The sequence below is a fragment of the Drosophila suzukii genome, chromosome 3 (genome assembly GCF_043229965.1).
Source record: "Drosophila suzukii chromosome 3, CBGP_Dsuzu_IsoJpt1.0, whole genome shotgun sequence".
NCBI classification, from domain to species: Eukaryota; Metazoa; Arthropoda; class Insecta; order Diptera; family Drosophilidae; genus Drosophila; species Drosophila suzukii.
This window is the reverse complement of record NC_092082.1, coordinates 24,221,511-24,244,778: the sequence shown is the minus strand read 5'-3', so window position 1 is coordinate 24,244,778 and position 23,268 is coordinate 24,221,511. Positions and strand designations below refer to the sequence as shown.

Here is a 23,268-nt window from a genome sequence, read left to right as displayed (position 1 = left end):
ACGGCGAGGAACTACTTAGCCGTCAAAATAAAAAAAAATTCGAAAGATGTGTCTTTTTTAAAGTTTTTTAGCAAAACGAACTTGAAAGACTCTTGAATGTTTTTGTTTAGAAAAAAAACCCCCTGTTTTTATTGAATGAACTATATTTTAAATTCTACATTATAAGTTACTGCCACTTACCTTTCTTATAAAAAATTTTTTAAATCATTTAATATTGATATATAGTACATATATTGACAACGCAGAATATTTAAAAATTATAATTCAATATTTTATCAAATGTTGGCTGTTGACCTTTGCAGGAATAATTCTTCATACATATATTAGCAAAACCAGAAAGACGTTTAATCAAAATCTCACTCTGTGGGATACATAATATCATTTCGTAGCCACTTTATTAAAAGTGTTTTCTATTTGTGATCAATAATACGAATTATAAGATCATAACGATCGTATATGTATTGAATTGTAATAGGCATACTGTAAAAAATACCAAAAATGGTATTTTAACATCAATCATACGCACTGTGGACGAACTGTTACCAAGTATACTGAACATTAAAGGTACCCCTGTGAATAGAGATTTCCAAACTCATAAATACGTATATGCGGGCATGTAGGATGATTAAAAATGCATTTTTGACGACCGTGTGAGTGAGTGGGCACGCCTAGGCGGAGTGTTTGGCCTGACACACATCCAACACCCAGCGCCAAGAATGGAGAGGGCTAGTCCCGGGAGTTGGATGGCAGTCAAGAGGCCCCTCAGACGTTCTGGAATCTGCCAATATGGCCGATGGGGCCATTTGCACGGTGGCTGACAGGCCAAAAACCGGGGAGGGCGCTCCAAACTTCGCACACTTGCAATCCACAACGGCGGCTCCACTTCTCACCTCGCAGGGCGAGTTGAAAGCCGCCACCATTTTGCATATAAAAGAGGGATCGCGTACGTGCCGCACTTCTCTCTTCTGTTCAACCACGATCCGGTCACGATCGGGCCCAGACTTGTGCAACACACACACAGATTCCGGCCAGAAAGCGAAAAAGCCGGGCTTGCCAGGTGATCAGTGATCAGCGATCAGCGATCTTAGAGCTTTTGTGGATCGCGTTGGGGACAACCGATCACCGATCGCCGATCGGAGGTGCAGGAAAGCTCTTGAAACTCACCACAGGTGCTCGAAAGAGACCTCGCCGCCGCCGCCGTGTAATAAAAGAAGCAAATTTGACTTCGTCTGGGGCTTTGGTGTCAGAGAGGGGTTCGAGAAATTGTGCGCGGCATCGTAGCAAACAGTGTAAATGGAGCTTTGATAGCGATCGGAAGGACAAAACTTGCTCTCCGCCTTCCAACTCCAAATAAGTGTGTTTATCCAAAAGTGTGTTACCAAAAAAAAAGACCAACTCTGAGAAACTGTGCAACGGACATATACTGATCGAGTCCCAAGTCCAGCATAAGATGGCAAAACTATTTGTGGTTTTTGCCGTTTTGGCTCTGGCGGCCTTTAACGAAGGTAAGGTTTCCCATGAAATACATATCTTAAGCCTCGGTCTTGAGTAGTAGTCATAAGTTTTAATTATTGAACTGCAATTTGCATTTGGCTGTCGGAAGTTGTCAACACATCAATTAAAATCGCTCGACTGGTTCGGCCTTCAGAAGAGCAAAAGAGAAAAAAGCAGGCAAAAAAACAAAGAGGAAAATCGAAACGAAATTGAAAAGCCGTTTTCGAGATGTGAATGCGGTAACCTTGATTATGCAAAAAACAAAAAAGGACGACCCAGCTGCAACTAGTTTAGTAAACAACTTTCATTTTCTTAAGGGACCTCAAGTACCCAAACGTATGCGTGTTCGGCTACCTTGAGCCGCGGAGAAACCCATTCAGGTTGACATTTGAGCGCTATGAATGCAGTTCTCCGATCGGATACAACCGAACAATCCGAACTGGAATCGGAATCGAGTTGACTTTGACAGGCCATCGATCATGATTAAAGCAGCAGCATAAACACTGGCTGGTTGCGGGCTGTCAATTAACCGTTATGCAAATGCGGCAACTCCCTCGACATGGGATTCGTATTCGTAGTAGAAGTCAAAACTCAAGACTCGCCTGTTGCCAAGTCGCAAGATGCAAAATGTCAAAGTTATAGCGCAGGCGCAACGAGTTTCGGAATGCTTTCTGTATTTCGCATATCGCAGATTGTGCTTTGTGTTTGAAGCTTTGCACCGACATTTATTTCTGTTTCTGCGCTCGGTTCTCTGGTGACATCGTATTTCATAATGCCAAACGTGTTTTTTTTCGGCCAACACACCACCAACCAGCCCGACCGCATGCCATGTCTATAAGCCCGGCCGAATCCAGCCGTATCTGTGTTTTTGTAACAGGAAGTGCCAGGCCATGGCGACATGGACCCGGCCCAACCCACATTCGCGTAGAAATTCTTCCGGTTTAGCAACTGCAACTACCTCGCTGCCTCCATTTTCATTTCGACTTCGATTTTCACTTACACTTCCATTTCCCCTTTCCGACTTGCAGCCAGTGCCAGCGACAGCGATCCCCTGCTGAGGTTCCGGCGACAGGCCACCACCGAGGAGGCCAAGAAGGAGGAGTCCTTCGAGAAGGAGCTCTGCAAGGACAAGGACGCCGGCGAGTGGTTCCGCCTGGTGGCCGGCGAGGGCGACAACTGTCGCGACGTCATCCAGTGTACCTCATCGGTAAGTTAGCTGTAGTATAACTAAGAGTTAGTATTGATATTAAATATTTATTTCTTGTTCTTAAACTCCAAATATATCAGTTTAAAGTTGCTATTTCGAAGATAATAATAATAAGAAACATTTAAGATTTGAAAATCAAAGATTCATCTTCATATTGTCCTGGTTTAAGGTTTCCCATTTAAGTGTATTTTTTGTATATTCTTATAGGGCCTGCAAGCCATTCGTTGCCCTGCTGGTCTGTACTTCGATATTGAGAAGCAGACTTGCGACTGGAAGGAGTCGGTGAAGAACTGCAAGTCCAAGAACAAGGAGCGTCGTGTGAAGCCCCTGCTCCACACGGACGAGCCTCTGTGCCAGGACGGATTCCTCGCCTGCGGCGATGGAAACTGCATTGAGCGCGGTCTCTTCTGCAACGGCGAGAAGGATTGCTCAGATGGATCCGATGAGAACACCTGTGGTGAGTACCTAACCATATATATAAGGTTAAAATATAACACTCTAAAATGTTCAAAGCAATAAGAGTAACTGAATTGTGCAATCATTGGCATATTTATGTTTGATTTATGAGTAACCCAAGCATACCCAAATTACAATCATTAGGCATTAAGACCATTATTACCACCAAGGATCCGTAAAATGGAATTACCGAAAATTATTGATCAAAAATAGCGGATAATGCGGGTCCAAAGTAAGCTCAATGATGACTCGTTCACATTTTTTGGAGCACTTTTTCATTTAAGTTTGACATTTGACAACAATAAATCACTGTGATTCAGCACAAATTGGAGGGGGCGTCAATAGAAGTAAGCCGCCGCCAAGTGTTTTTGTAGGATTGGCTTTCCCAAAAGCGAGGCTGAGTGCTATTACTCCATCGGCTCAAATAAAATAAGCCTTCAAGGGGCTTATAATATGCGCGCAGAGAAAAAGTAATACTCTCTCATGTCGATTTGACAGATTTTATCCAATGTATAAAAACATATTTATCATAATATTGATCTAATAGTAGTAAATTCAATATTTCTTTGTTTGGATTTATCCAAATACGATGTCTTTTTATACATATTTACAATAATATTGATCTTACAGTGCTAGATCCAATATTTCTTTGTTTGAACTTATCCAAATCCGATGTATTTTTGTCTGTGGCTCTGTTTATATTTGGCCGGGCGCCAAGTCAAATTTCTTTCAGTCATTCCAGTCGCACCTTAAAACCGGTTGACGGCATTTAAACATTACCTCGGCGGAGGAGGAGTACTTAAAACTCCACTCTCGACAAACTCTGACAACGGAACGCAAGTGTCTGTTTCTTTTTTTGGAGGGGTTTGGGGATTCCAATGACGCCTACATGCAACGGATTCGGGTCTGTTGCACAGATCCCACGAACCGGTTTCGCAAAGCCCTTAGCTCGGTCTCAGTCCCAGTCGCAGGCCCCAACTCAACGAAACTCAGCTCAGCGTGAACTCCAATCTCTAATGAATATCGCCTTTTGGGTGGAAATGTCAAGTGTGAAATGGAAACAAAATGTCAGACACCGTTGGTGCCAGCTCACATGCACAGGGGAAAAAACAAAGCATGTATGGGAAAATATTAAGCCATTAATTAACAACATCGTAATAGCACTAACCTTGGACTTAATAGAAATCAAATCGAAGCAAAACAAAATGCCTCTCCATAGGTGGTTCGACTCATGTGTAAATTAGCCTTACATAAGCGGCTTAAGACCGTGGTTGTATTTTTAGCAATTGCAGAAAGCCGCAAAATCGAGTCAAAAGCAGGGGAAAATAAACACAGTCATAAATACAAGATAATACTAGTAACAGCAACAAAAGATCGAAGGCAGCCCGCGTAAAAGCCGCAGCTAATTTATAATAATACCAATAGCAAATTCAAACTTTAAACATATGTCTGCGATCATAATTCTTCGCACACGAACGACATTTCTCAAGAGCTAGCCTGGCATATAAACGCTGCCTTAACGAGCTAATCAAATGCCAAACAAATCAAGCCACCGGACCTCCCCAACAACCTCGCTTCTGTTAGATCCCAGCTGCGATTGCAAATCGCAATGGGTATTTATAAAATGCGAAAATTTGCACTTCTGCCTGCAGCCCGCGGCAGCTTTTGAAATGCCCAGCCGAGCATAAAGCCATACCCGTGATCGCAAACAATTGAATAACTCCAGTCCAAGTTTAGCCCACTCGTCTTTGGGCCCAATGAGGAAGCTCACGTCTCCGGGAGCCAAAACAAATGGCAAGCGATTAAAAGAGCGATTAACTGGTCATACATCGTAGTTTTCGATGGCAGCGACAATGTAACGAGGAAAGTGTACCGAAGAAGTTGGTAAATGGAGCACCGGGTGGAGAGATTTTCCTTGGGCAATGGCCATAAAGATGTCATAAGAGTATCGAAATTCGTCGGCAGAATAGTACCTCTAAGTATATTATAAAATATATTTTGTTTTTGGAAGGGGTCTTCAGGAGTGTTACAAAATTTAATACTACACTAAAAGGTTAACGAAATTTTTAGCCTCAATGATTGATTAGTTACCACAGATAGCATATTAAAAACCAAGGGTAAAAGTATTTAATGATGTGTTTGTCATTTAAATTTTATCGAGCAGTGCCCAGTTTTAAGCCATATGTATTTTATTATGGTAAATTTAAACGAGAATTTCATGCCACTATAACTTCATAAATATTTATTGGTCGGCTTGTTTAAAATATTCGATTTTCTAGTGTTTTTCATAAATACATTATTAAAAGACTCTAAAATTTATGCAAAGTCATAAAGCAGTATCGTCTTGAAACGGAAAAGAATTGACTTCCAAGAACTCAATCAAAGCACTGATTAATTAATTGATTCTTACTTAACCATATTGATTCTCAGAAATCCAACCAAATTCAAGCCAATATTCAGCAAAACAAAATTCCCCACAATTATTTGCCGATCACCTTCAGTTGGCCCGACTTCATCTGTCGATTATAATACATCTCTATCTTTGCAACATCCTCTTCAGTAATGATGAGCCAGCTTACGTACATTCGGGTATCCCATGGCAATCTCTGCAAAAATAAATAAAATAAATAAACGCACAGCCCTAAAAAGTCAATAATGTCAGGGAATCTGGTGAGCAGTGAATTCCGAATGCTGAACCGGTCCGGGATGACATAACTCCCGACTTTAACGACAGATTATTGGCAAATGGGCAAAAAGCGGGGAAAGAAAGCGGAGGCACCACACAAAAAGGTCAACAAAGAGACAAAGCCGGCGAAATAAAAAAAAGAGTGAACAAAATGCTTTGGCCTTTGCATGCCACACGATGTCTGCCATTTCACTTTGGCCAAAAGCAAATGCCAAATGAGACAGCGACCAAAACAATTACGGCGAATATCTCTAAAAACTTTCGCAATGGATTCCATTTGACGAGCCGGCAAGTGCAAGGCTTACCAATCGCGTTGGCCCAAAGCGATCATCATTTGCATTTGGCCGACAATCGAATGGCCAACACGTGGGTGGCGCGGGTTTTTGTTTGGGGCAGGGTGGGGCTAATGAGTGAACGCTCCCTGCATTTCGATGCGGCCTCGCTTGATTAACAACACTTGAAAATTGCTCAAAACAAACCCCAGAAAATCCAAAATAATAATGAAAGAAAAATATATAAAAACCGACTCGAGGATTGTGTAGACATTTTCCATTCACTTTGCGTTTCGGTTTTCCCACCTCTCTTGATTGCTTTTCCAGACCGCGTCGGTTCATTGAACTAACCCCTTCGCCTTCCACTGTACAGTTGGCTAATTGCTTAAATATTTATATGAAAAGTTGAGTGAACTTTTGCCGGCCAAGTGAGCGCGGCCAGAATACAAATTGTCAATAACAAATGAAGCCAAAGAAAACTCGATGATCATTTGATTGGGGGAGACTATTGGGAAAATATCATCTGGCTTTGCGAAAGTAGTTCAACTTCTTAGGAGTGGTTGTAATGATGATTCAAGACATCTTAGATTTGATATTTGCATGATACATTTACATTTATGAAAATGGTCTCAAATCAAAAAATAGAATAAAAGACCGAGATAGCGGTCTGAAATTACTTTGGGTAAGAGCGAGGCAGGAATATTTGAAAACCTCAGAACTGCTAGTGAATATCATCCAAATAATCATTATATGCCCTGTATATATGTATTCGGTGCACTTAAATTGATTTACCTTTACAAAAACCACCCCGCAATATCCTAATCCTGAACCCCTATATCTATGATCTCTCCAGATATCGACAACGATCCCAACCGCGCCCCGCCCTGCGACCCCGCCGTGTGCGTCCTGCCCGACTGCTTCTGCTCGGAGGACGGCACCTCGATCCCCGGCGACCTGCCCGCCAAGGATGTGCCCATGATGATCACCATCACCTTCGACGACGCCATCAACAACAACAACATCGAGCTGTACAAGGAGATCTTCAAGAACCGCAAGAACCCCAACGGCTGCGACATCAAGGCCACCTACTTCGTGTCCCACAAGTACACCAACTACTCGGCGGTGCAGGAGACGTCCCGCAAGGGCCACGAGATCGCCGTGCACTCGATCACGCACAACGACGAGGAGCGCTTCTGGTCGAACGCCACGGTAGATGACTGGGCCAAGGAGATGGCCGGCATGAGGATCATCACGGAGAAGTACGCCAACATCACGGACAACTCGGTGGTGGGCGTGCGAGCCCCCTACCTGCGGGTGGGCGGCAACAACCAGTTCACCATGATGGAGGAGCAGGCATTCCTGTACGACTCCACCATCACGGCACCGCTGTCGAACCCGCCACTGTGGCCCTACACCATGTACTTCCGGATGCCCCACCGCTGCCACGGCAACCTGCAGAGCTGCCCCACCCGGTCTCACGCTGTCTGGGAGATGGTGATGAATGAGCTTGACCGCCGCGAGGACCCCGCCAACGATGAGTACCTGCCCGGCTGCGCCATGGTGGACTCCTGCTCGAACATCCTGACCGGCGACCAGTTCTACAACTTCCTGAACCACAACTTCGACCGCCACTACGACCAGAACCGCGCTCCCCTGGGTCTGTACTTCCACGCCGCCTGGCTGAAGAACAACCCCGAGTTTCTCGACGCCTTCCTCTACTGGATCGACGAGATCCTGGCCAACCACAACGACGTGTACTTCGTGACCATGACCCAGGTGATCCAGTGGATGCAGAACCCACGCACCATCAGCGAGGTCAAGAACTTCGAGCCCTGGAGGGAGAAGTGCGTGGTCGAGGGCAAGCCCGCCTGCTGGGTGCCCAACACCTGCAAGCTGACCTCCAAGGAGGTTCCCGGGGAGACCATCAACCTGCAGACCTGCGTCCGATGCCCCAACAACTACCCATGGGTCAGCGATCCCACTGGCGATGGTTTCTTCTAAGTCAGCGGTCTTAGTCTCCACCCCAACCCAGGCTTAAGTCCAAACTTAAGCCCACTCCTCACACCAAACCCTAAGCTCTAACCCAACACACTCACTCGATCGATTATCGACTATCTGAATTTCCTGCAAGACTTTTACGAGTGTACTCTTTTTGACTGACTTCGAGGAGCAAGTCTTTGCTGTGTTACGGTTACGTTAAATCAACAAGAAAATTCGACATGAAAACCAACAAAAGATATTCAAAACTGCAAGCCACAACATCCGAACTTGTGTTTACACTCTTTTTTGTAGTTTTACGTTAATTTGTATGTGTATATTTAAATAAAAACAAAAAATAAAACGAAAAAACCACAAAAAATCAAGAAAACAAATGCTGGATTTCTCAATATCGCTTCTTTTGTTCCCCACAGCCGACGAGTGAGTATTATACTATATTATCTAGCTAGCAACAGAAATATGATTTCCAAGAAGCCCGAAAGAAAAAATCCACAGCCCAATTTGTATGCCATCTACCCACTGACTTACTAACCAGTTTCGGAATTATCTGACGGGGAAAAAATAAGACACAAATTTGAATAACAATAACGCGTTTTGGTGCTCAGTTTCGATTTCAGTTGGAGTCCCCATGTGCATTTCATATGTAAATTTCGTCTATGCCGAGACTGGTTTTACTGGGTCGCTTCGGTGACCAAACACCGATCGCCCCAGAGTGTCGATCCGGTCTAGAATTAGATATATTAGTCTATATTATACGGACATAAAGTATAAAGGCTCCAAGATTTGCTAATTCGTATGCGCACAAATCAATGCAGAGGGCGATTCGGATATTGATTTGGCTGTGGAGATGGCCAAACAGGTTCTTGGGCTTGGCTCTTGGCTCGGATCGATGCGATGCGATTCAGATTCGATTTGGTTCGGCCTGACTGGGCCCGCGGCTCTTTGCGCAATACCAAACAAATCGAAAAGCTGCTAATTAATTTCAAGCATTGCAAATTTTTGGCTGGAAATACCAGGCACATATGAATACATATAATATTTATATGCCTTACACATTTTGCAGGCCAAATAAATAAATACGGATTTGTTGTATGTATCTTTCGGTGCGAATGCGCCGCATAAATAAGTTTTATCACCAATCAAGGTAAGCGGCTCTCCGAGGCTCGAAAAGTGGCCCAAAAAACGAGTTCCCTACGCTCAGGTGTGTACGGCTGTAACTTGAGCAAACTTTTACTTTTGCGAGCCGAGGTAAGTGAACTAGTTGCAAAGTGGGCGATTTGCATAAATTGCACACGAGACGACAACGCGCAGGTAGGCAGGTAGGCTGGTTGGCACAGTGGGTCACGGTAGACACAAAATGCGTCACTCAGCTTTGTTAAAAAGAAAAGAGGTTTCTTGAACATAGACCGAAAACAAGAGTTATTTTCTGTTATTAGTTTTTTAAAAATAAATATGAAATATGTCTCTCATAAACAATTATATGTTACTTTTTTTCTTATTAATAATACTCTTATCAAAATATATGAAATAAGACAATAAAAGTATTGACTTAGTCAGAGACTTTTATTTTATGATTCATGTGGGCAGTTCCAGTATGCTGGTTCATCTTCTTCTGAAGAATTCGCTGTTTTCTATACTCCGTTGGGCATCTAAAACGAGAACTGTAACTGTTAAGGTTGATGTTTAATTTAAAAGTGATAACTGCTACAGTGTCTGCATTTAAATTAACCAATTGTACATTTTTTTTCTGAATATATTTAAATTGCTTCTTATTAGTTAATATTATTAGCTATTATTTATGGAATTTTTTAATGGCACTCACTTAAAGAATTGTCTTTGCTTGGCATATAAAAAGTTATGATAGCCTTATCTAAAATTAGAATATCATTTGGCGGCTTTGCTTTCTTTCTTTCTTGTCGAATAATATTTCATTTAGAACTTATCAGTTTATAAAATATGCATAAAATGAAATTAATTATATAATCCTGTTTGTAGGAATCTAAAATTCATAAGCACAATCAAATATAGAGTAACGTGCTTGGCGAACCTGTTTCATTCAGAATATAAAGAGGGCTTTAATTTTTATTAAAGCGTTGGCATATACTCTGCATATTTTAAGCGATTTGGGTTTGTAAAAATATTGATTTGCAGCTAACATTTAATTTCCGCTGGGTAAAGTTAGTTTTACAAAAGGTTGGCCGTTTTACCATACTTTTCTTCAATGTAGAAAGCGGTTGAGTCCACTGTTCGACAAGTTGACGCCACAGCTAGCCAGGTCGTATACTTGGTTCTCGAAAATGCTTCCTTGTTCTGGGGCTTGCTACTTGATTCATTGGCATATGTAAGAGATTGCCAATCGGGCGGGGTGACGTCAATGCGGCAAGGCGAAATCATCAGCTTCCAGGTGTGTGATATGTGGATATGTGATATGTGGTTGGTTTCGCTGCAGCTGGCAGGTGATCGGCTGAAGACATCGCGGATTTTGACAGGCCATTTGTGAAAAGATCGAGACACCGACGGCGAGGCAAACAATAATTGCATAATGATGAAGATGGCAAGCGCCAAGCAATTAAAAAACAGATCGCAGCTGATGAGTTTTCAAATGGAAGTGGAAATGGAAATTGAAAGTCAAAGGCAAACACTCGCACAGATCGGTTTCAATATGCGTCCATGCTGAAGACGAACTAAAAAGAAAGTCCGCTACTTGCTGCAGGCCTTCGATGCTCCCGGCTTGCCATAAATTAACCGCTCCCCCGACCGATCGGAGCTGAAGATATAGCCAGCGGAAAGGAGGTTTGTGGGCAAGGGCGGGGCGGAGTTATGCAACGCAGCTCGTGTTTTGGTATTTTTTATGGTTATGCATTTCTTTACATTTTACAGGCTCATCTTCAACTTCGACTCCGGTTTATTGTCTTGGCCACCATTTCCTTCATTAACGATTCCGCTTTGCGTGCCTTATACAAAACCAATTTCTCTTTTCCCCCCAAAACACACTCTTTCTCTATGTTTATTTCTTTTCAATATTCTGCTTTCAGAGAACCCCTTCATTTGGTTGGAAATGGTTTACAACTCACCGGAGTTGTAATAAAACTATGTTGTTTGTTTTCTTTTATTGCTCGATTTAATATGATTGCATTCAAAGAAAGTAAACTAGACCAACTATACCAGAGAAGATGGGACTTCAATATTTTGTGGGGTCTTTAATAATTTTCATTCTATTTCAAATTCAGTTTAGCTCTAAAATACCTTAATTAATTTGGGGGGAATTCTACAATACCAGCTCCACCATTCCAAACAAATATTTTCTGTATCGAACTCGAATAAAACAAAACTACACACAGGGAATCCTTAAGATAATAAACCGAGATGGTGATAAATATAGCGAACTATCTCAAAAATGTTTTTGAAAAAGCAGATTATGGAGCCTCCCAATGTTTTTATTGTATTTTCAAGGAATACTTGTTAGAAAATCACACCGCATCATACATATGTCAAAAAATATCTTATAAGTATTATTACCTCTTATTTTGTCAAAGTTATTCAAACCTTTAAAAATAATACATATTAACTTTATTACTCTTTGAACAAAGAACGGTTGCAGTTACGTATAATATATTATGGCGATGACTCAGAGTCAAAGATGCTCAAGTTATAATAAAACTAAATTTGGTTATCTTTATTTGTGAATCGTAAACGCAGGCAGATTGATACTTTACTACTTGTCTTTTCATTTCGTATGCAAAATAATTCGCTTTTATTGGTCGAAGGACTTTGGAAAAGCCCATGGGCGTTGGTGATTTGGCTTAGCTTTCGGCGATTGGCTGTTTTCAATCAAAAGTGTGTCATTCACTCTGGAAACTCGAATCTACGACCTTTCCAGTGCCGCAAAAAGGTTAAAACGCTTACAAATTTAAATAAAATCAAAGGCAATAACAATCGCATCGGTGGCTGCGGTGGCTACCAGCAACTACAAATCGACAAAATCGAGGGCAACTAAATTATGTAAATCCGTAAGACCCATGAAAAAAAGATGATAAAATAAAACGATTTTCACTCCTCATCTGCTCATCGCTTTGGGGTGCCATCATATCATCAACATTTTCACTCTAATTGAAAAACCAGTTTTAACAGTTGATTAAACGGCAAGAAGAAGACAAGAAGTAATAATAATAATCGGAGTTTTTGTTGGCTTTCGGTGAGATGCGGTTGAGGGATTATATCACCAGCGCAGCGCTGAAATTAATTGTAACTAAGAAAATGCTGCAATCGGCATTTCGCGCAGAAGAAGGTGAACAGCTTTTTGCGGCATCTTCGTGCCAATTGGCAGCCTTCACCGCCGGCACTCCAGTTGGACCCAAATTGGCCCATGGCAATTAAAATATAATTGTGATCTGAAGCGATTCCGAGAATTTTCCACTGCACGAAGGCGCACCCGCTGCAAAAACACTCATACGCCATGTTGGCCTTTCTGCATTCTCACTTGACTTATGTTCTCTTTTGCGACATGACAGAACTCGTTTTCAAGTTCAGGAAATAACTATGCAATGTGCTGTATAGACAATATACTGGAAATACTCGAATAAATTGCATTAACACGCCACCAGTCGATTCCTTCTAGATCGCACACGAATCAAATTTAATTGACATTGCTCTGCGGTTTTGCCTGTCCGTTGGTCAATCTGTCGATGAAGTGATCTGTGGCCAAGTGAAGCGGTCTGGAAATAAAAACAAAAGTGCTAATACTAGGAAAATACTTGACGGGCCAGCTATGATGCTCATGATCAATTGATCTTGGCAATCGAAATTTTTATTTAAGCTCTTTACAACTTTCCATAGTTAGAAAAATATTAATAAATTTAATGAAACAATTTATAAGCAATCGGTTTCTAATAGATCCATTAGAATTCTTTTAAATTTGCATTTGTTCTCTCACCTGGGGTTGAAGCTAAAGATATTTATATAGACAATGTGGAGGATATTTTAGATTTAAGTATAGAAAATGGGTTTTCTTAACACAGGTTTGATTGTGCATAAAGTATAATTTTTTAGAAGTTAAGATAATATATTTTAGACACAATTAAAATCAGTTTATAAATGTTAGTAGTAATTATACCATCCCAGCCTTTTCTTCTGTTCTATACTTCCACTTTTTTGATGCATTGTTTATTAGGTAAATATTGGTATCTTCGGTTTATCCTCCGTTCCGTTCTACGGTGCCCTGAGGTCTGAATTACCCACCGTACACAAAAGTGTCCGCAAGTTGTCCCCAACAATTTCATATCCGCAAACATGCTCCGTTTTGTTGCTGTTTCTTTTTTTGCTCACACTTACGGGTCTTGGTAGCCGCTTTGGATGGCTTATTGAATAACAGGCAGCAGTCAGTCGGTAGGTTGGCTGGTATGCGGCCCTTAAACCGCCTTGTTGTTGCTGCGCCTGCATCTCCTCCATCTGCTTTACATAACAGCCATTGGGAGTGCAAAAAATGAAGTAAGAAATAAAAATACAGGGGGGTAACAAAACAGTTAACAACGGCATCAGCGGCTTGGCATTAATTAAAAAAGTCATGATCTTTGGCAGGGAGTGCAGTCAAATTTAATCGCTGTGACTCAGCGACACTCGAAATAAGACTCTCTTTTGCTAGAACACTTGAGTCGCCGGAGGTTTAATAACCTCTTAGTGTCTTAGCCACGTTAACAAGAATTTTATGCGACAGCTGCGATTGGCATACAAATAATAATGCCTCTGCAGAGGCACTGGGAAGCTTCCAGACCCAACCGAACGAACCCTCTTAATATGCATCAGGTGGCCTCACCCCCGGCCAATTGGGATTCTCGGCCCGTTCGGGTGAAAATAAAAATCAACTAGACAATAAACGTGCAGAAGAAAACAGTTTGCGTAGAGAAGAAAACAAATAAAAAACAGTTACGAAACCGAGATTTCGTATAATAGTTTTGATAGAATGGAGATATGGCGCAGCCGCAGATGTTCAAACAAAAGACTCGGAAATTCAGGGTCAGTGGCAGAAAGAGATTGATGGGCCCTCGGATTTGATTTATGTCTAAGCGGATGACTAACTAGCGGAGTAAACAAGCCCATGGGGTGCAGTCGTCTGACAAAAACAGAAACAGAAATCGAAAAAAATCAAAATCAAATCCCCCGCACAATCGGTCGTAAACCACGGACCGATCCCTCACCCACCTGCGCCTACAAATGCTAATTAACCTTTCTTCACACATCGAAGAAAACGGAGAGACGCCTGCGTACCTTGGCATTTCGGAATGGGATCCACAAGTCACGAAGTCGGTCTTCCCCACGAAAGCTCTTGCGCAGGCGCAGCGCCGTGGTGGGCAGCCCGAATCCACCACGGCGCCAGGCCGGCCAAGACACCACGGCTTAATAAATAGAACCCGTTGCTGGTGGCCAACACCTAGTGTAAGCGTGGCTGTGTATTGGAAGAGTGCCTCCGTTCACTCCTTCCATTCGATCCAAGCATTCCCACTCAGAGTCTGGGCAAAAGTCAGTAGCGTTTTCCAAAGTTTCTTTTTAAATACCATACCCTACCATCTACCCGTACTGAGTTCCATGTGATTTGTGTTGCTAACCTTTCGAATTCCGTCCGCAGAGAGCTCTGGAAGCAATCATGGCGCGTTGGTGGCCAATTTTGAGCGTTGTGTGCCTCTGCATGGCAGTGGGTGAGTACTGCATTTGGTTGCACTTAGCACCTATCACGTAGCACGTAGCACCTAGTACCTAGTACTTAGCACCTAGAGTTAAGCGTTGACCTTTGGCGGTGGAAACTCCGCCACTTTTCGCAAGGTTGCCAAAGAAAAATAAATAAAAACAAAACACTCGGTCGTTGGCCAAGGCGAATAAACTTGAAAAAGTTCGATGATGTGGGCTGCACAAAAAAATCGGAGTTGAGCAAAGTCATTAGCGGCATGCAATCGATCAAACTTATCCTTCAGTCAATGATGTAAGAGACGGAAAAAAAAGACAGAGATCTGTGGCATGAGGACGAAACCGGAGCTGGCCATAAACCGAAATTAGCATAGGAAAACGAACAAAACCAGCCGTCTGCCATCGGTTCCGTTTTATTATTTTTTTAAAGTTTTTTTTGGCTCGCCGTCGTTGTTTATGCAATATCATTTTAATGTTAAACCGAAAACGGGTTTCCAATAACCAGCAGCTACAACAACGGTTAGCCAATACACAAACCCGTTTGGGCAGACACCTTACATGACGAACCGATATTATAAGATGCGGTACGGTACGATCCGAACCATCGGCATTCCCGAGTGGCCAGAAAGCCGTATGCGCACGAATGTGGATCTGTGCCTATAAATGGGATCTACCGCTTTCGTTTGCCCTTTCGGTTTCAGCCGAACGAGATGAAGACAAAACTGTTATGAACAAAAATGAGAGTGGTTTTGGTCGGCTAGAAGTTGTACTCGTATTTCCACACTAACGGCCAAAACCGGTTGAAAGTCGTTCGTGTTGGGAGTCAACTAACGGTTAACCCATGAGGTGCGGCCCATTATAATGGTCCAAGCCACCCATTAACTTCTAGAACGACCGAGATTAATGGCAACCATAAAGAAACCAACGAGAAGTGTACAATTTCCACAATTAGAGTGTTGGCAAAGAAACATTAAAATCGGGCAATCATGCAACGACTGGGAGTTATTACACACATCTTTTTAAAAGTCGTAGTTTAGATCCTATTAAATTATTAGGAATAACTTTTACTTTTATAAATGGGTGACTTTTCAAATGCTGTACATTTAAATTATCTAAGGTAGTGTCTCCGGTCATTTGCAAACCTAGTTCTGTTTCTTACCTTCATCTCTTGTAACACAATATTTCTATTTCTTTTCCTAGTAACCTGAAATACAAATATATAATTAGATAAATGAGTTTAATTTTAAAAAGCTTTGTAAATAAAAAGTCCCATAAATATTTAAGCGATATATCTATAGCCAGTTAATATGTAAACATTTTTAATCAACCAGATGCTTTATATGTAAAAAATTCATTTGAGCCCGACAGAAATCTGGACCCTTCACGGAGATACCAAAGAAAACGTGATTATTTAGATTGATAAAGAACCCAAAATTATGAAGTGTATACTGCATTATTTACTTTTTCGCCAACATTAGTACAGATTTCATAGAGTACAAAAACAGAGACAAGTTACATTGATTTCCACAGACCGAATACACTACCCTACATAAACTAGGTACATCTCGGTGAATCAAAGTGATTTATCAAAGATTAATAGTCAATACTCCAATCGAGCATACGATTCCTCTTGATTCCCATAAATAAAGAGGAATAGGGAGTATTTCTTCGGCACTAAAACATCCTACATGCACCAAAGATAGAAATATGTTGGTATTGGCTAGAAATTAAACAAACGTGGTCATATGCCTTGATTGATCCCCATCGACCCCGCTCTAAACCCAACCTCTCCCCACCCCGCAGCACATGGCCAGGACAAACTGGAGGGCGTTGACGTCGAGGAGGTCTGCGCCGATCGTCCCGCGGACGAGTACTTCCGCCTGGAGACCGACGGCGACTGCCGCGAGGTGTACAGGTAAGCCGAACCCCGGGCCACGGCCGCTTGTCCGATCGTCCAGTTGAGATAGCTGACCCCCCCACACCGAAGCCCAAAGCCCAACACCTACAAACCTATTCTTGCACCTTCTTGTATCGGTATCGAAAGGTGCGACAGTGCCGGCGAAGATGGCACATGGCGTTTGGCGCCGATTCGCTGCGCCGGCGGCCTGGCATTCGATGTTCTGCGCCAACTTTGCGATTGGAAGTCGAATGTGAAGTCTTGCGATGTGCTCGAGAGTAAGTGACGCCACCCAGTTCAATCCGCTGCGGATGCCTCCGGCTCAAGATACTTCCGAGAGCCGCGATCCTAAGCCTACTATCCATCCCCTCTATCTCTGTGCCTGTCTATCTGTCTGTCTCTCACCCCCCTGTGTGTGTGTCTCTCTCTGTGTGTGTCACTAAAACCGGGAAACCGGAAGCCCCAAACCGAATCGATCGAGTCATATTGCATAATCCCCCGAATCCCCCGAATCGGTGCCAAAGTTCTCTTAGCTAGCAACGCCAATACGAAATCAGAACATGAACTTTATTTTGTAGATGTACCAAGTCGGGTTTGAAAGAAATTCAGTGTCCTTCGGGTCTGGCCTTCGACGTGATCAAGCAGACCTGCGACTGGAAGGCCAAGGTGACCAATTGCGACGAGAAAGAGAGTAAGTGTGACGACCACAAACCAGCCAGACAAACCAGTCGGGCCAACCAGCCAACCAACACCTGTACATACAGTAGTCAGCAATGTTAGACTTCCGGAACTTTGGTAGATCCAAGAACGAAACAAACCCTAACCCAGCTCGAAACTAACCCCACCTGTTCTAACCCATCACACTCATGTAAATACTTCTCATTTCGAAATTTAGACATTTGTTGTCACTAACCCGGCTTTTACCACCACCCGCTAAAGAGTCCCCAACTAACTAAGTGTTACCTCCGCAGAGCCGCGCAAGGCAAAGCCCATCCTGAAGACGGATGAGCCCATCTGCCCCGAGGGCAAGCTGTCCTGCGGTGACGGCGAGTGCCTGGACAAGGAGCTCTTCTGCAACGGCAAGCCCGACTGCAAGGACGAGTCCGACGAGAACGCCTGCTGTAAGTTTGCCTTGATTTTATTCTATTTATAAGGGGTTTCTCTTTCAAATTCGACATAGAAAAAAACGTATAAGAATACATTTCATAGGCCCCGATCTAGATAGAATTGATTCTGAATTTCCTCAAAATGATCATCGTACAATGCCAATTTTTTTCTCTTTGTATTGAAATCAAATTAAGGAGTTTAGTCTTAAAAGAGAGAGAAAAGAGTAAACTTACTGCGCTGTTAAATAATATGTAGCCTACATTTAAGGGCACATTTTTTATAGCATCAGAAAAATAGTTCGTTTTGCTAAGTATGCTAGATAAATATTTTCAATAAAACGTATTCCGAAATTAATTAATGTTTCTTAATTATAACTTTTTTTATTATCATATAACTCCGCTATATTTTATTATTGAGTGGAATTAAAGGTTTTTATTCTGATTTACATTGCCTTAAAGGAATTTTTATGAGGTCACCCCATAAGCTTCTACCCTCCGATCCAGAGATTAATCCCCGAGTTATTTCCCATCCCCAGCTGTCGATGAGGATCCCAACCGGGCCCCCGAGTGCGATCCCACGCAGTGCGCCCTGCCCGACTGCTTCTGCTCGGCGGACGGAACCCGCATCCCCGGCGGCATCGAGCCCCAGCAGGTGCCCCAGATGATCACCATCACCTTCAACGGCGCCGTCAACGTGGACAACATCGACCTGTACGAGGACATCTTCAACGGCCAGCGCCAGAACCCCAACGGCTGCTCCATCAAGGGCACCTTCTTCGTGTCGCACAAGTACACCAACTACTCGGCGGTGCAGGATCTGCACCGTCGCGGCCACGAGATCTCCGTGTTCTCGCTGACGCACAAGGACGACCCCAACTACTGGACCGGCGGCAGCTACGACGACTGGCTGGCGGAGATGGCCGGCTCTCGTCTGATTGTGGAGCGGTTCGCCAACATCACCGACGGATCGATCATCGGCATGCGCGCCCCCTACCTGCGCGTGGGCGGCAACAAGCAGTTCGAGATGATGGCCGACCAGTTCTTCGTGTACGACGCCTCCATCACCGCCTCCCTGGGCCGCGTGCCCATCTGGCCGTACACCCTGTACTTCCGGATGCCGCACAAGTGCAACGGCAACGCCCACAACTGCCCCTCGCGAAGCCACCCCGTGTGGGAGATGGTGATGAACGAGCTGGACAGGCGCGATGACCCCACCTTCGACGAGTCCCTGCCCGGTTGCCACATGGTCGACTCCTGCTCCAACGTGGCCAGCGGCGACCAGTTCGCCCGCCTGCTGCGCCACAACTTCAACCGCCACTACAACAGCAACAGGGCTCCCCTGGGCCTCCACTTCCACGCCTCGTGGCTGAAGTCTAAGAAGGAGTACCGCGACGAGCTGATCAAGTTCATCGAGGAGATGCTGGGCCGCAACGACGTGTTCTTCGTGACCAACCTGCAGGTGATCCAGTGGATGCAGAACCCCACCGAGCTGAACTCGCTGCGCGATTTCCAGGAGTGGAAGGAGAAGTGCGACGTGAAGGGCCAGCCCTACTGCTCGCTGCCCAACGCGTGTCCGCTGACCACCAGGGAGCTGCCCGGCGAGACCCTCCGGCTGTTCACCTGCATGGAGTGCCCCAACAACTACCCCTGGATCCTCGATCCCACCGGCGACGGCTTCTCCGTCTAGGGTCTACTCTTCCCCCTTTCCAAACAGGAGAACAACTCACAGTAGTTCCACCGAGAGTCTGATAAACTAAACACTGAAAGCCCTAACAAACTGTACAAGCGAGAATATGTAGTGAACTATCCACAGAAATACTCAATTTGTTGCCTCTTGCTTCTTGTGTGATCCCAACCAGTTTCTTTCCGATATTATTTATGTGATTTCCTGTTTCCGACTCCCACCTCCAGCTGTCCTCCACTTTCTGCCTATATCTATACTATATATCTTTCCTATATCTATCCCATCTGTCCCACTTCTGTTGATTTTAAAAGTGATTTGTTTTAATTTACTTCGCTGCTTCTTTGACCAGCTCAAAGACTTTTCACAAACAAACAAAACCAAGCGCCAAAAATCGCAGCAGCAAAAATATCTTCGTAATTGTATAAGTATTTTTTATAAGAAAAATATAAAAAATATATAAAAAAATTAATTGCACTGGTGTTTTAATTGAGCGGTTGTCAAGGGGAAATATGAATAATTAAAAAGACGGCTTAGTTTGGTAGTACTACTTCATACATTTTATTATCGCACTTTCGATTTGCACTTTCTAGTAACTGGAGGCTACGTACTCGTTAGTAAATTAAGATATTTATTGTTATAATTATACGCACGCTTTGTTTGCAAGTGCACTGGTTTCTCAACTTGCAAATATTTATACTAGTCAGAAAAAAGCTTAATTCAAACTAAGGATCAAACAAATAATTGAGCTAAATTTGGTAATTTTAGTTTCCTTATCAATAATCTTGTTAGTTCAGAAATCAAGGGAAATTACCTTTTCAAAACTTAGTAAAATCTCTTCGTTAATTGCCAGGAAATTACAAGAACTATGCACTTTGAATTTGCAAACAAATCGCACGCATAAACGTTGCCTTTAGTTTTCGATGAAATTGAACCCAGGTCACTCCAGATTAGAGCCACAGACGCACTTGCTGATCCCAACTGGTGGAGGCTAGGCACATGCCATTGGGGCACAGGCTGATGCAAGTGATGCGGTTCTCGTGACCAGACAGTGTGCCTGCGAAGGAATGCCAAGTGGAAAGGGGAGTCAACAAATCGATGTAAGTCAAGAGCCAGTCTGAGCATTATGCTACCCAGTTCCAGCCGCATTCCACATCGCGGAATCCGCCAAGTGCAATGGATACCAATCCCCAGTAGCCAATGCCCACTACCCACTACCCACTGCCCAATACCCAATACCCACCCGTGTGCCGCTGCTTCATCGTGTCCCACGAGTGCACGTTGCCCTCAATGCCGCCGCACATGAGGTAGCGCCCGCTGGTCGATAGAGCTAATGAGGACACGAAATCAGATTAAAACCTGTCAAAAGTCAAGGCGACCGAGGCCGCCGACTAAGACGTGGAACCCACCGCACGAAGTGAAGCCCGTGTTCTTCTGGGGCGGCTCATACAGCGCGATTTGCTGGTCCGACCGCAAGTCGTACATGCGCGCGGTCTGATCCTCCGAGCAGGAGGCGAACCCGAGGCCATTGGGATGGTACTGAAAAGGTGAAAGTAAGGACATTTTTATAAGAAACTATGCTAAATATAAATTAAATTAAAACGATGTTTATTTTTATTATTTACATATGGGATAAAATTATGTTTTAGGTGTCTAAAAGTATGCAACAATATATTTGTAGTTATTTAAAATGATTTCAATATGAAATACGACTATCCGTTTTTCACTGCATACTTTTAAACACCTAAAAATGTTTTCAAAATTTTGGTTATTTGTGTGACTGCCCCTTATAAATATGATTTTGTTGATTTAATAGCTTTATTTTTAAATTCCAGCTTTCTCGATTTCATTTATACAAATTTAGTTAAATAGTTTAAAACAGAAAACTATATTATAATAAACAAACTTAGAGCATTTATAATAATAAGGAATTATTTTACATACCTACCACTTATATTTTATGTATACTAATTCAATATCGATACTATCAATACCTATTAAAATTGTTTTGTATGACGAATTATCACTTATAAACAAACTAAGTACTCTAAAATGAGTAGCGAGTATAATAAAAAAAAAGGATTTTATGTCTTATACATAGTTAATAGGGGATTTTAGGAAATACTAAACATATTTACTTACGCAGACGGAGGACACGTCCATGTCATGGCCGAAAAACATCTGCTTGTGGCCTTCTTCGCGTACATCCCACAACTTGGCAGTTTTATCCACAGAGCCAGTGATATAAGTCTTCATATCGGGCGACAGCGATAAGCCAGCTATATCTCCAGCATGTCCATTGAAATCCATCGTCTTGACGCCCTTCTCCAGATCCCAATGGCAGCTGTTATAAATTCACATTCGCTGGTAAACATTTCTGTGATATCATTTGTAGTATCTCACATTTTCATGTCACCCGAGCCGGTGATCAGATGGCCGTCATCCAGGAAACGGCAGGAGCTGAGGAATCCCTCGTAGCCCATCAGCTCCTTGACCATTTTGGCCACTCCGGAGGCATCTCGGTTGTTCACGTCATAAACGGTGCACTGGTTGTCCATTCCTCCGCAGGCCACGAAGTTGCCTGACGGCGAGAAGGCCACCGTCATCACCCAGGCGGATCTCAACGGGATGATCTGCACCTTATTGGCGGTCCAGGTGTCCCAGATGATCAGCTTTCCATCCAGGGATCCCGTGACGCAGTGACGCGAGTCCCCGGCAAAATGCACAGAGTTCACCTTGTTGATGTGGCCCTTGAGGATCTTCTTCGATGATAATCGAATCTTGGGCACATCTCCCATGTCGCCGCATTTGTCAGCCAACGTGCAGTCCGCTTTCGCTTTTTGATCATCCTAACAAATAAAGGTGGTGATTTTTTTGATTAATACAATTTGGTTGATAGGAAAGTCCTCAATCATCTCACATTTATACATGCATGTGTCTTGAAACCAATTAAGATGGCAAAAACTGAAAAAGTATTATTCAATTTACTAATTATCGGTTACGTCATTTTACGAATAATCAAATTTTTATGCGTTCGAGCTAAGAACGGAAATGCGTCCAAACTCTTGTTTTCCCCGTCTTAATGGTTAAACACTTAAGAGTCCTGGAAAAATGACTTATAAAGAAAGAATTTTCCAGAAAAAGGCCTAAATGTTTAATATTGATGTTATCATTTCTTCTTCTTGGTTTTAGATATCTTCAAAACCATGACCTACTGAGAATTCAAGTCTTTAAACGAAGTTAAAATTTTACATCACCTACTAAAAAAGGGGATGGTACAATTAAATTCCAAAATCGGTCAAAAGTAGCGAATTTTCCAACTTTCGGGTATCTTTTCTAAGCATAATTCCGAGACCTCAATATTTACGTACGTACACCGAAACGTAAAATATTGTTACATATTTCATATGTTGTTCTTTTTAATTCCAATTTGTTAAAATGTAGGTTTTAAATATTATAATATTAAATTCTCGGTAATTATTAGATTTATATTGTATTTTATAAATTCATATTGCTTTTGTATTTTTCTTCTAATGTTTTATTCGTTTGGTAATTCAGTTAGTAGTTCAGTGCGTATCTCAAGGAACTATTCACCTTAAACTTCTGTATCATGCCATTGATTTCGTCGTATAGTTTTTGTGTTTCGGGATCAATTTTTGGCATGATTGAGCATTAATTAAAGGTACCCGGGAGCAATATTTGCCAGAAGAATATTTATAGTTTTAAACCGCACCGCGTCGCACAATAAACTGAGTGTTAAACAATTTGTTTCGCCTGCTTGTTATGATGTTTT

At 42.8% G+C, this 23,268-nt stretch overlaps 3 protein-coding genes across 6 annotated transcripts; 2 read left to right on the top strand and 1 right to left on the bottom strand.

Annotated features, from left to right (window-relative positions):
* Window positions 1-986: 986 nt before the first annotated feature.
* serp (chitin deacetylase-like protein serp) lies at window positions 987-8,487 on the top strand. Its single transcript, XM_017076128.4, has 4 exons — window positions 987-1,505; window positions 2,523-2,701; window positions 2,909-3,158; window positions 6,969-8,487. The coding sequence occupies exons 1-4, from the start codon at window positions 1,451-1,453 to the stop codon at window positions 8,114-8,116; spliced, it is 1,632 nt and encodes a 543-aa protein (XP_016931617.3). The 5' UTR covers window positions 987-1,450; the 3' UTR covers window positions 8,117-8,487.
* A 6,012-nt stretch (window positions 8,488-14,499) lies between these two features.
* Window positions 14,500-19,947, top strand: verm (LDLa and CE4_CDA_like_1 domain-containing protein vermiform). 4 transcript variants are annotated; one of them, XM_065864378.2, is made up of 7 exons: window positions 14,500-14,629; window positions 14,736-14,805; window positions 16,123-16,194; window positions 16,595-16,706; window positions 16,836-16,966; window positions 17,660-17,809; window positions 18,331-19,947. In XM_065864378.2, exons 2-7 carry the CDS (start codon window positions 14,754-14,756, stop codon window positions 19,479-19,481), a joined length of 1,668 nt encoding a protein of 555 aa, XP_065720450.1. In that variant the 5' UTR covers window positions 14,500-14,629; window positions 14,736-14,753; the 3' UTR covers window positions 19,482-19,947. The 4 variants fall into 4 exon arrangements, with proteins under 4 accessions (XP_065720450.1, XP_036670705.1, XP_065720451.1 ...); XM_065864379.2 differs by lacking the exon at window positions 16,836-16,966 and adding an exon at window positions 17,267-17,379 and having other exon boundaries at window positions 14,501-14,629; XM_036814810.3 differs by lacking the exon at window positions 16,123-16,194.
* A 65-nt stretch (window positions 19,948-20,012) lies between these two features.
* Gbeta76C (guanine nucleotide-binding protein subunit beta-2) lies at window positions 20,013-23,240 on the bottom strand. The gene is made up of 6 exons (XM_036814811.3): window positions 23,070-23,240; window positions 21,879-22,324; window positions 21,618-21,819; window positions 20,885-21,014; window positions 20,719-20,805; window positions 20,013-20,532 (listed from the first exon to the last, which is right to left on the bottom strand). Exons 1-6 carry the CDS (start codon window positions 23,136-23,138, stop codon window positions 20,426-20,428), a joined length of 1,041 nt encoding a protein of 346 aa, XP_036670706.3. The 5' UTR covers window positions 23,139-23,240; the 3' UTR covers window positions 20,013-20,425.
* Between the last annotated feature and the right edge of the window lie 28 nt (window positions 23,241-23,268).

Bases quoted from the DNA above. Each gene is read 5' to 3' on its own strand.
- Gbeta76C (XM_036814811.3), bottom strand. From the start codon at position 23,138: ATGCCAAAAATTGATCCCGAAACACAAAAACTATACGACGAAATCAAT. The intron at 21,015-21,617 runs GTAAGTAAATAT...TCACCTTTTCAG, and splicing joins TGGACGTGTCCTCCGTCTGC to TACCATCCCAATGGCCTCGG. The intron at 20,806-20,884 runs GTGGGTTCCACG...TGTCCTCATTAG, and splicing joins CACGGGCTTCACTTCGTGCG to CTCTATCGACCAGCGGGCGC.
- verm (XM_065864378.2), top strand. From the start codon at position 14,754: ATGGCGCGTTGGTGGCCAATTTTGAGCGTTGTGTGCCTCTGCATGGCA. The intron at 16,195-16,594 runs GTGATTATTTAG...CCCACCCCGCAG, and splicing joins ACGGAGATACCAAAGAAAAC to CACATGGCCAGGACAAACTG. The intron at 17,810-18,330 runs GTAAGTTTGCCT...TCCCATCCCCAG, and splicing joins GTCCGACGAGAACGCCTGCT to CTGTCGATGAGGATCCCAAC.
- serp (XM_017076128.4), top strand. From the start codon at position 1,451: ATGGCAAAACTATTTGTGGTTTTTGCCGTTTTGGCTCTGGCGGCCTTT. The intron at 1,506-2,522 runs GTAAGGTTTCCC...TCCGACTTGCAG, and splicing joins TCTGGCGGCCTTTAACGAAG to CCAGTGCCAGCGACAGCGAT. The intron at 3,159-6,968 runs GTGAGTACCTAA...TGATCTCTCCAG, and splicing joins ATCCGATGAGAACACCTGTG to ATATCGACAACGATCCCAAC.